The sequence below is a fragment of the Pleurodeles waltl genome, chromosome 5 (genome assembly GCF_031143425.1).
Source record: "Pleurodeles waltl isolate 20211129_DDA chromosome 5, aPleWal1.hap1.20221129, whole genome shotgun sequence".
NCBI lineage: Eukaryota > Metazoa > Chordata > Amphibia > Caudata > Salamandridae > Pleurodeles > Pleurodeles waltl.
Genome location: NC_090444.1, coordinates 740,554,899 through 740,572,012, shown reverse-complemented (window position 1 = coordinate 740,572,012; position 17,114 = coordinate 740,554,899). Strand labels below are relative to the sequence as shown.

General features: G+C 42.2%; 1 protein-coding gene across 2 annotated transcripts in view; it reads right to left on the bottom strand.

Moving 5' to 3' along the window:
• Positions 1-17,114, bottom strand: part of RASGRP3 (RAS guanyl releasing protein 3) — a 368,221-nt gene that overhangs the window by 75,545 nt on the left and 275,562 nt on the right. For both annotated transcript variants that reach the window (XM_069234699.1, XM_069234698.1), the window contains exon 11: positions 7,969-8,082. In XM_069234699.1, the coding sequence (XP_069090800.1) occupies positions 7,969-8,082 (114 nt within the window). The remainder of the gene's footprint in view (positions 1-7,968; positions 8,083-17,114) is intronic.

Sequence of the window (17,114 nt, the reverse complement as noted above, 5' to 3'; positions counted from 1 at the left end):
GGCATGCCTTAAATAGTGCAGGTATAGCAATGGAATGGTTTGCCTTAGAGCAATAGCACAATCATGCCAGAATTACTGACTAATCTTAGAGGGCCCTGCTCTTAATTTAGCCATCTTGCCTATCCACAACAATATTTCTGAAGTGAAATTAAAGCGAGGAAGCCAGGTTATAGAAAATACACAACCTTCACTTAATAACTGTGTGAATTGTTTTTATTGTTGCCAGGATCTCAACATGAATCCTGAAGGCAAAGAAATAACACAGTAGGCAAAACGTTGTCCTTAAACCTTATGATGTTTTCAAGAAATGGCATTGATATTAAATGGATACAGTAATGTATTTGTTCCATAACCTATGTTAGATTCGTGCAATATACTCCAGCACTACATACATGGTTCAATGAATTAGTAGTATGAGAATGGACAGATAGGCACTTTTATTTAACGAAATGCTTTAGCTGTGTTCTCTTGGCAATATCCAATGAAATTGTAAATACATTTTTATTGCATGTTGAGGAATTGGTATAAATAAAGATACATTTTTATAAACAATATTGTTGGAAATGGCCCTCTCAACAGGGTCACCCCCAAGCACTTTTTCCTTCCTCCTCCTATTTTTGCTGGATTTTCGTTCTTGTTGGCCTTAGGGTTCTGTGCACTTTACCACTGGTAACCAGTGCTAAATTGCCTGTGCTCTCTCCCTAAAACATGGTTATATTGCCTTATACACAATTGGCATATTTAATTTATTCTCTTGTAGAGTGGTTTACCATATACCGATGCCTTGAAAATTGAATGTTACCAGTGGATCTACAGCACTTATTGTGCTACCCACTTAAGTAGCCCTCCAAACCATGTCCTAGGCTTGCCATTGCAACCTGAATGTAGTGTCGCCTTGCCATGTCGACCTGGCAATTAAAACCCCTTACCAAGCCTTAAACTCCCTTTTTATTACATATGTCACCCTCACGGTAGGCCTTAGGTAGCCCAAAGGGCATGGTGCTGTGTAACTAAACTTTTAAGTTGTGCATGTCCTAACAGCATGGGAGTGGGTTTGTGGGACAGAAGGGGAGAGGACTGCTTCCCCATCTACCATGCTCTCTGCTTGAGGGTAGCGCCACGCAGCTTTACTGTGGCCGACCGCAATGGCTCCTTAATCACCAATAGGAGGGCCTTCCCCGTAACAGTGCCTGGGCTGAGGATTCCCCTGGTGGAGTGCGGCACCACCCCTTTCTTGTGGAAGCCTGCTAACCCCCTCTTTCCTTGCACGTGAGTGGGCCCTTGCACTGATGCCAACACAGAGTGCACTGAATTCGACCATTAACAGCTCAAGCTGGGGCTGTTATGGCTCAGTAATGGTGCTGCACCTATTACCGACATTGCAGAAGTGTATGCTGAGTCGCTTATATCTCAAATTAATCCTACTGATCAGACTCTCTGCAACCACAACCCACCCACTGTGCAGTGATCCTTATTTTAGTGACCACCAGCGGACTCTTACTCAATGGACTTATGTTTTGATTATTCCCTCTGCTGCTAGTCACTGCTTCCCTCTTTCGGTGACTATTCGCTGGACTCTGTACTTGGCTTTTACTTGGCTCTCTACTGCTTGCTGGGCCATGTATGTCTGGACCCTGTCCATCTTGCACTTCAGATCAATACGGATGCCTCCAGTCCACATAAGAGGCATATTACTGTTTATTCACCCCAAATACATTACCTGGGCACTCTACCTCTGGCTAGCACACCTGCCTTGCTCACTTGCTCTGGGTGCTCAACTCAGATCTGGCGGACTGCTCTTGCTGTACACAGACTGGACCTCATCAATGCAAGGGGACCCAGCCACTGTTGACTTGTGGGTTGGACTACCCGTGCTGTGTGGTGCCCTCATCCCCCTTGGGTGCTTGCAAGCAGGTCCCCGCCATTGTAGTCTTTTTTTAATTGGACTAAATCACCTTGGCCTTTTAACATGGAGCGCCTTCGGTCTGACACCCACAATCCGACTGTATCATCTACGGACTCTGCTTCTTCGCTTGCCCCAGATCCTCCTCAGTTAACACAACAAGCAAACACCACATCGATTGATAGCAAATTGGATGCAGTTTTGACTGTCATTGAAAGTTCTTGGACTTTATTGGAACATCGCATAGACTCTATTGCTGTCGACCTCATGTTGCTGCAGGCAGACCATTGTTATCTGGCCAACAAGGCTCGGGCTGCTGAACAAAACATCCTCAGGCTACAACCTAAGGTACAGGACACCAATAAATGTTTCCAGACTATGAAGGAACAGATTCACTTACTGGAGGAGAGGCAGAGGATGGAGAGAGATGCTCTCACTGCAACAACGTTCTCATTGAAGGCCTCACTGAAAACATAGAGGGTTCAGATCTTGTCTCCGATGTCAAAACCTGACTGCGGTCAATATTGCCCGAGTCTATGCTGTCTTCATTTTTTGCTATTGAGATAGCCCATAGTGTGCCACCCTGCCATCCTCTCCCAGGATTGAACCCCACACCTATGATAGTTCATTTACTACACTATCACGACTATGATACCATATTGTGTGAAACCTGCAAATTGCCAGATCTGACCATGGACAATGCCTTTATCCTGCTGTTTCCAGACTACACCTTGCTGGTGCAATTACAGAGAAGCTCCTTTCTTGCTGGTAAGAGACACCTGCGCGAGCTGGGATCCCAATACTCGCTTCTCTTCCCTCCTAGACTCCATGAAGGTAAGTCAAGATTCTTCACAGATTCTAAGGATGTTTGGGACTGGATTGAGTTGTCGGGCCTAAGCGCTTCAGACCAAGTTAATTGCGGAGATACACCTGCCCCCACCATGACAGGAGGAGACTGACGACGAGGGCGCAAACGCCGTGATCGCTCTTCAAAGCTGTGAGGTACTCCAAACTTTGAACAATTGATTCTTGAGTGCAGAAAGGCATCGAAAACTGCTTCCTTATTTCATGAATCCTCACCCTTGTCCGATGTAGATGAAGTGCCCTTCGAAGTCCTCCAGTGTTTTGTACTCCTACCTGTGCCATCACTCCGCCCATATAGCCTTACTACAAGAATCACAAATTGTACTCACGGAGGCTGTGTGGTTGCAGTGGGGCTAAAGGGGTCAACATTTTTCATCAACTTTTCTACCTACACTAGAGGTACATTGATCTGGATAAGGGCTGGCACCCCTTTTGTCCCAATAGCACCTGTGACAGACACAGTTGGCCGATATACACTTGTTGAGGGCCATCTCAATAACCGTCATGTATGTCTGGGCTCTATTTATGCACCCAACTTAGCAAAGACAGGAGTTATGCCCCCTTGCCCAATGGGCATGCCCAGGGGACTTCTGTCCCCTGGGCATGGTCATTGGGCACAGTGGCATGTAGGGGGGCCCAAATTAGGCCCCCCTATGCCACTTTAAAATAATTTAAAAAAAATAATTACCTCAACTTACCTGTACTTACCTGGGATGGGTCCGCCCATCCATGGCTGTCCTCCAGGGGTGGGCGAGGGTGGCAGGGGGTGTCCCTGGGGGCAGGGAAGGGCACTTCTGGACTCCTTCCGTGGTCAGAGACCATGGAAGTGAGCCCACTGGTCCCTTGATGCCTGCCCTCACCCAGGCGTTAAAAAACAGCGCACAGCGCACAATTAAAGTCATTTTTTGGGCGGGAACGCCTACCTTGCATGTCATTAACGCAAGGCAGTTTCCTGCATCCAAAAAATTATTCACATGGAGCAATTTTGACGTCCGCGGGCCTGGGCGTCAAAGTTAAAATATGGTGCATGGTTCGCGTAGAATGTGCGCCAAAATGTTTCACGCACATGTGGCGCAAATAGAGTATAAATATGCACCCAGATTTTTTAGACTGGTGAGACTTCTATATACCCAACCACAGATGCACATAAAAACAGGTCCACTGATATCATACCTAATCCTAATACAGAAATGCACCTGTCAGGGCTGTCCCATCTCGCCTTACTCTTCTCTCTGGCAGTTGAACCATTAGCAGTAGCTCTCCACACACATGGCCACACATGGGGCATCCCTCTGGGCGACGGTGTTAATTTGGTGTTCCTATACGATGATGATTCACTACTTTACCTCTGAGATGTCTTCGACATCCAATCAGGTTTGGCAGATATATCTCTCATTCGCAGACCTTTCTGGCCTCATAGTCAATTGGGAGAAATCCTGTCTTTACTCCTTCTCCGCCATGGTCCTGGACTCAGCTTTCTATTTTGGGGTGCCTGTCTCACATGGCACTACCTTTAAATGCCTTGGGCATTCAAATCTACTATGACTCAGCAGAATCAGCAGATTTACTTGATGGCAACATTATGTGCACAGTATCCTTGATACATTCCGAAACATTGTTTTGGAGAACTCTTCCCCTCTCTGTGGTGGGTAGGATGGCGCTGGTCAAAATGGTTGTACTCTCCCACCTGCTATATCATTTTGCTAACCTTTCCCTATACCTCTATCAGTCCTTTTTTAGCATGTTGAATGGCCTTACACGTGACCTAATAGGGCATAATGCAAGATGTAGGGTGGCCCTATGTAAACTCCAATTGCCAACTAAGAGTAGCAGACTGTCAGTCCCTAGTTGTGAACACTGCTATCTGGCCTCTAAGCTGCAGGAGGTGGCCAGATGGTTGTCTGGGTTACAGCTATCCGACACCACCACTGCCTTGACCCATTGGAGTCTCCTGCAACTATTACACTTGTTTCCCCCCTGTTCTTAACATTGTACTCCCCAATTCTTGCTGTTGAAGATAGCGTATTGCTGCTTTAAGCATAGTCTCCTTATCACTAGAGGTACACCATCATACACTCCTGCTCTCCCCTTGTTGGGCACCGCGAGGGGTGGTGGTTTACTACAATTAAGAAGCTTTCTGCTCGACATGAGAGGGGATTACACACACTAGGAGATTTATATTGTGGGAGGACATTGACGACATTTGACACCTTGTCAAAGGAGGAAGGGCTTCCAATAGGGAACTTCCATTTATATAATTCACTGATTGGCGCTCTTCACAATGCCTGGGGCAACATGCAGCTGGAACGCCTGATGCATCTCAAGATCCAGTACCTGCATGCTTTAAGTTCAGGCTGCCACCTAACGTGCTGGTTTGCTGACTCACTGCATACACACACGGCTTCTTCACTGCCCCAATTGCGTGCTCGTGGGAGCAGGTTCTCTGGCCCTCCTTGTACTGATGAGGAGTGGACTGCCATACCGGAGTACCCTGCCCTTAGCCCACGAAATGCCCACTTTTGTCTCATTCAGCACTACATCATCCACAGTGCCTATCTCACACTTGTGAAAATATATCGCTATTATCATAGGACAGACGCTACTTGCCCTCATTGTGATCAGCCTGATGCTGCCCAGGTGCACATGTCATGAGATTGCCCTTCCCTCCAACAGTACTGGTGGGGTGTGACGTCTCGCCTAGCCCACGCAACAGACTGATCGGTACCACACTGAGGGGAGTCCTGCCTCTTGAGTCTCAAACATAGGGATGAGAAACACAGAGCGACCACTAGATTCTTTGATATAGGTCTAATCCTGGCTGAATGCCTCACCACAAGAAGATGGAAGTCACCACTGCGCCTACAGTTGTTGCCCGGCAGATGTCTATGAAGGCATGAGCTAGTGCTGAGGGGTATCATTGCGTAGGTAGGATACACATGGGCTCCGCAGATATCTGTATCTGCTAGTTGGGGCCCTATTCTCAAAGCCTGCCAATCCACATCGTATCAGGAAGAACCATCTCCTGTTCATCTGTTGCAGTCATCGGGGCTCCCCCGACTCAACTATATCTAACACCTGATTTTCACCACACTGCATTCTACTTCCTTCCCTACCTTTTCTATTCGCACTTATTGAGACACTTATGTCTCTTGAACCTTTCCAATCTGCCATTGGCAGTCACTACCCCTAACCCTCTTTTCCCAAGCTGTGATCTTACTCTTTAGTTCCATTCCCCTCATGTTAGTGATAGGCTTTTATGTTGTATATTCTACTTTTCCTTCCAGTTTTGTTTTTATTTTTACCCTTATACCTTGCTGTTCATCACCTTTACTTTGGATTGCAGGCCTTTAACAGCCCTGTTAACTGCTGTATTCCCACAGTGTTATGGCAGATTTCATGTTATCACTGATTACAATGACTGTACTGTTTTATTTGTGAATGTAACATTTTCAGAAAATGCAATAAAGAGATTCAAAAAGAATAGTCAAATAAGGTCCACAGTCTGACATCCTAACCCCAGCATGTCAGGCAGTGTCTGATTGCCCTGCAGGCCAATGCGATCGTTTCTAGGCATCCGACCTATGCTGACCAAAGATGGGCCCTGGGCACATATGAAGATGTGCAGAGTGTATTATGCTATTTATTACTAATGTTGAGTGTGGGAAGGAGGCATGACTCCAAAGAAACAATGACAGGCACATATTACACCTCATCTGGTTGCATTTATCTTCCTAGGTGAATTTTATTTTCACACTATTCAAAGAGCTCAAGAACTTCTTAGCAATAAATCACCTGTAACAGAAAAATACACTGTGTGAGTCCTGTCATTTTAAACAAGTTGACGCTAAACACCAAGGTATGTGATAATGCATTTCAACATTTTAATTGATTCTTAATTTTGGGCAATAATGGTACAAAAATCAAGTCAACGGCCTTCGAGCTCTTGGTAGAATTGAGTAGGAGCCCTTTAGTCTTATTTTGATTTATTCTATAGCATCAAACCTTTAAAAGTTCAGAAATTGAACTCAATGCTCGTTCTATACTTTCATGGTCATAATCTAAATAAATCACATTATTCTCAGCATAAACTTTGGTTTTAGCTCCATGAAGGAGATAGCTAAACAAAGTAGAGTCACTTTTGATTTTAATTGCTAATAAGGCTATTGTGGTGATGTGCTATTTATTCTCCTTGTTTGTTAGTAATAGCTACATCCACTGTGATATTTTTTGTCAGTTTCTTTTACATGCTCCCTGAGGCATGGTTTTGTTTGAAATTTGCGATGTTCATTTTTACTGCCCACTTGTGCCCATTTCCAACAGTATACTCACGCTCTTATCTATAAATTGTAGCTCTTTCGGTTGACAAGTCATTTTTTCCCCGACTTTCCTGGAGGAACTGCTAGTCTACCCCTGGGCATTTATCAACAATAAACAACAAACTTAATTGCTTATATGTAATCGCTTGGCATCCCTCCTTCAGCTATATTTTACCATGATCCTATATCATACTAATTTTGGAACTATCAGAGCTTGTTCATGATCGGGTGGGCTTAAAATCCTGCCTTACTGGGATGACACTTTTCTGTGTTCTGCATCACACATAGAAATAGGAACATGCCTTAAGGCATAGTCAGCTATGCTGACTACAACGCAGAACCTCTTGCGCTATGATGCAAGGGTGACTGCGTTGGTGCATGGCATTACAAGTGTGCCTGCACAGGAGATGGCAGACCTGCAACACTTCTAAGTAGATGTGGAGCTTTTCTGATCTCTCCCGTTCATACAACGCAGAACAGCAAATTTATTTCCTGAGCTGCATTCTGTGAACTCTTTGTAATATTCCCTTAGGCCTCCATTGACAAAAATGAAAAAGGCAACTGGTCTATGTGGAAGAGGACGTTAACGGAGGAATCTTGAAGTTATTAATTTAAGGAATGAGGGTAAAAAATATACAGAACCCAAAACAGCGACAAGGGGCAATGGTGTAACTGGATACTTGTGCTGGCACTGAAGGGAAGTAGCAACCATCATGATAAAACAGCTGTTGGAAATCTAATTAATAATTAAGGATCACAAATGCAAATTACACATGGAAATGGTTGGCACTACTGATTCCAAAGATTTCTTAACTCATTTTGTCTGTGAGGAGGTTCTTTTTTTAACAAGTTCACATTATGGGCACCGTATCTCTTAATACTTACATCAACCAATTTCCTGATATGTTTGTTGAGGATCGTTGGGTCTGGTTTGGGAGTCACTGCTGAGGCCCAGTCTAATGGCTCCACTGGTTTGTTAGGAGTTGTTGGTGATGTTGGCTGTTGACAAAAAATTCAATTAGATCAGTTTTAATCATTCATGCTATACATAGCAGTTTTCCCCATCTGAACCCTGGGCAGGGTCCACATTTTCAGAAATCAAGGGGATTAATCGGAGACAACAGAACTAGTCGCTCAGTTTAAGCTATTTAAAATGTTCAATTATCAGCATCTTCAGTTAGAAGACCCATCTATTGACTAACACTTTTGGCCAACATGGTTGAGCAGATCAAACATTTCTTTAGATGAGAAAAAAGTTACTTTAATATAATACATGTCAGCTCACAAACATTACACCAAGTATAGGATTGCATGGTATCAAACTAATAGATTAAACTTTTAATCCCCTCCTGACCGCTAATGTAACCCACCATCCCAGGCCAAAAGAGCTGTCTAGCTTCTGATCTGACACACAAGAACCCAACGGACCCCAGTTTGCAAACCTAATTGTTCTTTCTGAGCTCCTCACCTTCCTTGCATCTTCAAATCCATTTAACAGCCTATAGTGACGGTCTGCATTGAACCAAGACTAAAACTTACCTCTGTACAATCCCACATTAAAAAAACTCAACAAGTGTAACCTTTCAGAGAGAGCAACAAAGAACACATTAAACACATCTCCCTGCATTCAGACCAGCCTCACCAATTCACATGGAACCCACGGTATGGAAACACACAGGCTCTATGGCATGAAAAAGCACACATTCCTTTAATCCTCTTTGAGCGATGGTACACCACTTGAGCTGCTTGAGTCGGGGCATGAGCTACACAGAGGCACAAGCATCTGAAGTCACCCACAGCACCACTCCACTTCTTTCGACCTATGTGCTTTGTATGGAAATGTAGAATGTGCTGAACAGTCAGTGCATGTAGAGCCTACAAATAATGGGTCACATCCCTCTTTAGCTGGGATGTCATGAACTCCCAAGTCAGCCTCCATTTTTTAAATGTTATGTTAGACTGTCTGCCTTTGGTCTAACTTCAGCAAGTCATTATATTTTGCAGAACTTGTGAAAGTGTAATTTCATCTAAACATTGATTTGTTACTACATTGGACAACACAAGTCTGACACAAATCCCTCAATATGTACATCTCAAGGTTTAACAGTAGCCATGAGGAGTAAACATGTTTTCCAAGTTGACATATTTTTATCTTGTTGCTTTAGACCAGTTGCATTTCAGATTTTGGAAAATTTTGACTCGAATTTGCAATGCAGGTTAAAGGTTGTGTTCAGTATCCCATCTAGACCACAGGAATTGACCACTGAGTTGGAGAGGCCTTCACACCTTGGTATCACAAGAGGTTCTGCAAGATTGCTAAAGCATCCACTCTTATGCCAAAAGTTGATCCAGTGACGAGGGGAGTCGAGCCCAGTTGTTCAGTATTTTCTTTCTGGAGGAAACCTCTCTCCCACCTAAATTCTGACACCGAAGCTGATCCCCTATGAAGAGGTATGCAGTGCACAGGGCCCCAAGACACAATGGAGGCAAGTTAGCTAGTCCATGCTCTCCTAGTATAGAGAATAGATGTGGCCTGAGGGTGGTTTGCTATAGGAACATTCTAAAAACATGTTAGCATTGTACATTTTATTCTTGCTGCTAACACCATGAACAAGTGCTGTTTTAATGATAATCTGTGTGGTCATTTGGGTAAACAAAAGAATGGAACTGTTGAAATAAACACTTTAAAATATATATAGTACCTTTTTTAGTTCCATGCCTGTGTCTTGTATTCTGTGAATGAAACTGAGTTTGAATTATCACGGTGTCCCTGAACCCTTTATGGAACTCTCAATAACCCAGAAAACATAAACACTATGCCCGAAGAATGCTCCGGTGGTTGTGTGGGGGTGCAGTTAAAATGCGTTTTCTTACTCAGTGATGGTGCACTGAACTAAGACTTGCACCTGTTGGTTAGGATCCCACACCCTGCTGTGTTCTAGAACCCACGATTCGCAACAAGGGCCCTTTGGATCTAGAATTAATCAAGAACGCTTTCCTTGATGGCCCTGTTACAAGTGGCCCTGTGAACTGCGGCCTCTGCTCATCACAGTAATGACTGTTGCAATTTTTCATTGCACCTGGTTGTTAGCTGGTGCAGTACAATTCACACCCTTGTTAAATTTCATCAAGTCAAGCCTTCTTGTATTTAAATGCCCGACAAATATCAGGGCATGCATTTATTTTGTTGAAAACATACGAATACACATTATACCCGATTTCAAGGGCAGAACTTGCAAGAAGGGAACATTTTAAACATATTGGTGTCGGATTTTATCAGGTTCACAATTTAGTAAATCGCACTGTAATTAGGGCCTATTTCTCCCATATTCTGTTACACAAAAGAATATTTCCTCTTCTGTGTTTTGAAGTGTTAATCAAACACACACTTTTTAAACATTTCAATATTACAAACAGATTCATTTAATAGCTAGTAGGCCACTCCGGTGTTTTGGCAACTAATGCAAACCAAGAGGCAGCCTTATATAAGCGACATGCATTTAAAAATAAAAGTTCCTCTTTCTTTGTAGTGGCAACTCGTGCATGCTAGAATGCACGATTTGCGTATAAAACAAGTAAAAATGCATAATCTTTGATTCTGCCTTCTTCTTTCCGCCTGGGTGATTACACTTTTCTATTATGACATGAAATCAATGTTTCATTCGCATACATTCTTTTGACTTGCAGAATTCTGACAATATGGATTGTCACTGAGTATTTATTGATTAATGACAGAAAACTTCTGAAGGGCAGTGATGATGTAACAGTTCAACGACCTGCTGCTATTCACACTCTTCGTTTATACAGTACTTAAGGCCAAGGTGACAAACCGTGTTTTCACATGTCCATGACACTCTTGCAAAAACGGTATTTGTGTGATTATAATTACATTCAATTACGAGTGATTAATAGCAAAAATTGTTGTTCAGATTCAGAAAGATTATTCTTGTTTTCTTCCGAAAATTCATTACTAATTTCCCGCACTGAAACCTCATCAACTTCACTCTGAGGATCAGTGAAGTAGAATGGGGAGGGATCATCCCCTAAAATCATTGAAATAAAGAGGTTTTTACATAGGGAAAATATTTTACCGAATACAATGGAAAAAAACGCAAGTTCAAACTCTGTATGCGGAAAAGTAAGTACCCGTTATATTTGCATATGAGTAAACTATAAAGCATTTGTGTGTGTTGGGTAATCTACAACAGTCCCAGCACTCAAGTAATTCTTTGGGCTCTCCAAAAACGTCAGTAATGTACTTCAGACGGAGGTACACGCTTTTGGGAGTGCATTTACAGTTTTTACACCTGACCGTATGTGAATCAGACCCAGCATATAAAAGCAAGAAATTGTTTTCAATGAAATCCCAGAGATATGAACAATGAAAGGAAGCACAGATTTGTGCACCTGACAGATTAAAATAAGGGAAGGACAGAAGGCTGCACAGTAGTAAACCTGTGAAAAGTAATGAGACTGCAGTGAACATGTTAATGTCACTGCAGTTAACCTAATTTCCTCTTTCTTAGTTGACAATGAAGTAATACAACATTGCTATAACCATATTTACACAAAAAACTCTAATCACGATATAGTAGTATACAAAAAGGATTTTCTGAGCATTGAAGACCAAATCACAGCTGCCTGGCGAGGTCATTTCAAGTTAGTTTTCTTCTCAGGGTTCACCAACAGCAAAACACTTGGTCAAGAACTTCATAACATGGTTTCATGGTTTCACAATACCAAAAATATTAACATCACCTTCTGGGTATTAAGATCCATGAAGAATCTACCAACTACTTTCCTCACAGGTGACTCCCGTGTCACAGGTAATGGAGGGAATGTGGAGATGCTTGCCATCAAATTCAAATCACAATAATCTTACGGTTGCTAAAGACATATTCAGCACAAAAGCTTATTACACCAAGTCTGTAATCAATACTGTGAACAACCAACCCAGACAATTTTCTGAAGTTGTAAAATTGACTCATAATCTACCACCAATAAAGATCTGGAGCCGAATACAAAGAATTTCTTTACTCTCTGTTGAGGCAGTCAAAGCAATCAAACTCTCACCTTTCACTTACTAACAGTTACAAATCTGGGGGTAATGGGCTGTGGATCAAAGAAGTATCGCACAGTGATTTGTTGAAACTCATTGGTAAGGTGAAACCCTCCCAATGGTCACATTGCTAAAGTCTTATGTTACCAGCTATTGCCTTATTTCACCTATCTCGTACTTGTATATTTGGTGCAACGTGTCTTACTAGAGCTCCTTAAAATTGGTGAGTTATTCCCTCTGTTGAAGAAACTGAGGACTTTAATAGCTTCTTACCTGTCTCTGCCCTTTTTTCCTTGTAAAAGCTATTGAAACGATACTTACGTGATACAACCTCTTCAGTGAATTTCAACTAGGCTTCTGAACGTGCTTTGGCATGAAGACTGTTTTCTACAGATTGTTGATAATACAGTATGTATTTTTGATATTGGTAATGTAGGCCTTCTTGTTCTCCTTCATTTATCTGCCACCTCCATAAACAGGTATAATCATACTCTTTTAAACATTCCAAATTAAAATAAAACTCTTTATATCATACTCATTGAGGGCCTGATTACAACTTTGGAGGAGGTGTTAATCCGTCCCAAAAGTGACGGTAAGGTGACGGATATACCACCAGCCGTATTACGAGTTCCATAGGATATAATGGACTTGTAATACGGCTGGTGGTACATCTGTCACTTTACCGTCACTTTTGTGACGGATTAACACCTCCTCCAAAGTTGTAATCAGGCCTAAGTGTTTTTCATGTTGGCTGACAAATGAAACTCAGCAGATTAATATATCCATCTTCTTCATCTGTAAATTTATTTAGGGATTACCACATACTTCCAGTCTGGCTCTGACCCTCTTTGGTGTACTGTCAAAGAACGTGAGGATCCTTCACCTCAGATGTGTAGATGAAATTCAAATGTATCTAAGGAACCTTCATATGAGGACATTGATCACCTCACCCATACCTGCATATCATTCATGAGTGAATGCAAATTCATCATTTGAAGTTTAGTCCATTAAAAACTAGCTTTCTCCTAATTTCTCTAACACAGTCAAAGATACAATTTTGGACTGAATCTTTTCGCGTCTCGGGCTGGAAATCAGTGATGATTGACATTTTTATATCTTTAGGAATTAAGATTTATCTCACAATCATACAATAATGCTAAATCCCTTGTTCTTTCAAGATTTCACCATGGCAACTCAATATTTATTGGTTTACAAAAAAAAAAACACTTTGTTCCACTGAAAGCAGTTTTGGAGCTCAGTTTGTCAATGGTAATTGGAACATATGACGTATATCTTACAATCTCTCCAATGGCTGCCCAGTAATGCTAGCTATTATCTTCAAGAGTTACAAAGTATTAAATATAAAGGCAATCTGTGGAAGGCGACCATCTCTTTGCAGCAAGGATTCACTCCTAATGAAATGGCTAGCATTGCATGGTCCATCCTTCTCTGGCAGTTAGAATTTAGAACTCACTTTCTTATTCTATTTAAAAGTCATTTGTGTACTTACCTAACCTTACCTAGAGCCATTCTGATCACCAATAGACTGTCTTGTGTGCCTAGGGCTGCAACACACTTTATGAGCTGCTTTTACCACTAATCATTTATCTTAATGACTTCTCAGTCACCTCTTCCTGCCCCACTCCTTACGTCCTGCTCCCCAACCTCTGTGTAATGCCTACCACTGCTGTTTTACTGCACATTTGTTTACTATGATTTTATTGCATTGTACCCTTTTTATGTAGGTACGAAGCAATAGAAACGGAAAGAAAAGAAATAAAATAAATATATGATGTACTTCTGAATTTAGGGACCTATGTAATTCACACCTATAAATTTGTGCAATAGAAACGGAAGTAAAATAAATAAAATAAATATATGATGTACTTGTGAATTCAGGTACCTATGTTATATACACCTATAAAAAGTTTTTTGATTTTCCTAGAGAATTTACCCAATTATTGACTTCTAAGTACATACTGGAAACACTATGGGTCTGATTTAAATATTGGAAAAAGGGTACTCCGTTGCGACAGAGTTCCCTCCCCACCAACAATATGGTCCGCCTGTCTGCGAAGACCATAGGTTTGATAATGGTGTAGACTACTCAGTCTCCACCATGGTCTAACCCCTTTGACAGCCCAATGGAGTAAGGACCGTCAGAGGTTTGGCTGTTTGTCCTCCCACCTAATTTAGATGGTTGGACATACAGCTGATTTTTAATGCCAGTTACTGTCAAAATGGTGGTAAGGGGCAATGAAAAGTGCTCAATGCCCCCGCCCAATGGGACGAAGCTCCCATCGCAAGGGGGGGCACTGTTTTTTTATTTTCTATAAGAAAATGGTTTGGGACTTAGGCCCATATTTATACTTTTTTAGTGCTGCATTTGTGTCATTTGTTTACACAAAAGCGGCGCAAACTTACAAAATATAATTGTATTTTGTAAGTTTGTGCTGCTTTTGCATCAAAAAATGACACAAATGCAGCGCTAAAAAAGTATAAATATGGGCCTTACTTTTTTAAAATAAAAAACAAAACACACTGTAAGTTTGCTGTGCGGCTGTGTCATGTTGAGGGAACCATCCGTCAAAGTTACAATACATTGACAGGAACCACCTTGACACCAGTTCCTGCCAATGCTAGAAATGTCCACTGGGCCAGTGGAGATTTCTAAACTTGGTGGGCATCACCTCTGTCATTACGATGGACTACAGACATTTCTACATTTAGCAGGTGGCTTTTCCATCAGGGTGGTTGAGTAATTTGGTCCGTCCTTTGGGCCACCTGCCAAGATTTAAATTGAGTCCTTTCAACCGAAGCAAATTCCTGCTGACAAAACTACAACCAATTATGATATGCACCACTTATTTTATTATGTTCTTTGGATGCTAATTGAAGATTTCAAAAATATTAAACCTATAAGAAATTTATAACAGTAACTGCACAAGTTTGGCTCTTCAACTCTCTTTATTGTGTGTGTGGGCCCATCAAGTTCCACTGAACCCATTTGGCTCTAATGGGAAACACCCTTTTTTACGACTTTTTTATTACGAAAGTCGTGGTTAACGAAAGCGTAACAACGCTTTTTTTAACCACGACTTCGTATTTTTGTGCCTTAACTACGTATGTTCTGAACAACGAACATGCGTGGTTAAGGTACAAAGAAGGGAGTTGGCGAAGGTAAGTGGTTGGTTTAGGTTTTGGGGTGGGGTTGGGGGGTGGGGCGTTTTTGGTTTTGGGGAGGGGGTGGGGGGTTAGGGGGTTTTAGGTTTTGGGGTGGGGTTGGGGGGTGGGGCGTTTTTGGTTTTGGGGAGGGGGTGGGGGGTTAGGGGGTTTTAGGTTTTGGGGTGGGGTTGGGGGGTGGGGGGTGGGGCGTTTTTGGTTTTGGGGAGGGGGTGGGGGGTTAGGGAGTTTTAGGTTTTGGGGTGGGGTTGGGTCGTTTTGGTTTTGGGGAGGGGGTGGGGGGTCAGGGGGTTTTAGGTTTTGGGGTGGGGTTGGGGGGGTGGGGCGTTTTTGGTTTTGGGGAGTGGGTGGGGGGTCAGGGGGTTTTAAGTTTTGGGGTGGGGTTGGGGGGGTGGGGCGTTTTTGGTTTTGGGGAGTGGGTGGGGAGTCAGGGGGTTTTAGGTTTTGGGGTGGGGTTGGGGGGTGGGGCGTTTTTGGGGAGTGGGTGGGGGGTCAGGGGGTTTTAGGTTTTAGGGTGGGGCGTTTTTGGTTTTGGGGAGTGGGTGGGGGGTCAGGGGGTTTTAGGTTTTGGGGTGGGGTTGGGGGGGTGGGGTGAGGGATGTAGGGTGAATGGTGCTTACTGCTAATGATTTTATCAGGAATGCCTTTACAACGAAATATCGTTGTTAAGGCATTCGTGGTAAAATCATTAGTAGTAAGGACGAGGTCGGTGTTCCGACCTCGTTGGTAAGGTTAGTAGTTGTTTTTAATTCGGTGTTCCGTCATATAATCGGCTCTAATCCTGTGCAAAGCAAGTACAGAAATGCAAGAGGGATTCACATAAAATGAAAACTAGGTGTTGCACAAAATACATCTAAAAAAGACTTTGAAAAAGTATTAATTCATTCATAGAGAAAGCCTTTCTGCTGTTGCCTTTGAACTACAAGTGGACAGTAGAAGGTCACATGTCTCCATGAAGCAAGGCTGTGAGCTAAAGAAGACAACACAATTGTGGAAAGCGACCAGACTGACCTCCTTCCCTTTTGTACATGACATGTGATCAAAGGTAATATGTTTTTCTTTGTAGTAAAAAATGTTTTGGGTTTGATATCTCAATTTTGACTAACATGAGCTCTCTCACCTACAACCTATTCGTACTGATTGTCCAAGTAACTAATGGTCATGCTGCTCTCATCCATTGAAAGCAGTAAGCTCTGAATTGTGGCATTCCCAATTGCATTGGTCTAAAGGGTGGGACTATATGAATCCTTAAATCAGTAGTTTTTAAGCAATATTTGTTAAAATTAAAAATTATTTTAAAATTTTACCACTATAAAAATACATCCCTTTCCAGCAAATATTCCCAGATTGTTTAAGATAACTTTGGTAGTTAAAAAGTACATCTTTGAAATTAATAAACCACCCTTTAACAAAGTAATTAATCCAGTACTGCAAAACATTAATACATGATTTCTCCAAAACAATTAATAGGACTAATTAACCGACTGGAAGACCCATTTTGAAATTTAGACTGTACCCAATAGCTACTCAAAGGCTACTGGAAGCTCCCTTGACTTCAAGTCTATTCAGTTCTTTGTGGACTAGGACAATACTCTCCAAGTATCAATGGCCTCCAACATCCAAATTACTTCTTATTCTTCTTGTATTTGTCATTATTCAATGGTACGTTACATGCATTAGGGGAACAGCTGTCCCTGGGAAAGAGCTTGAAGGAGTTGAGCAGTACCTGTACATATTATTATTATTATTATTATTATTATTATTATTATTATAATACATGTTCTCTAAA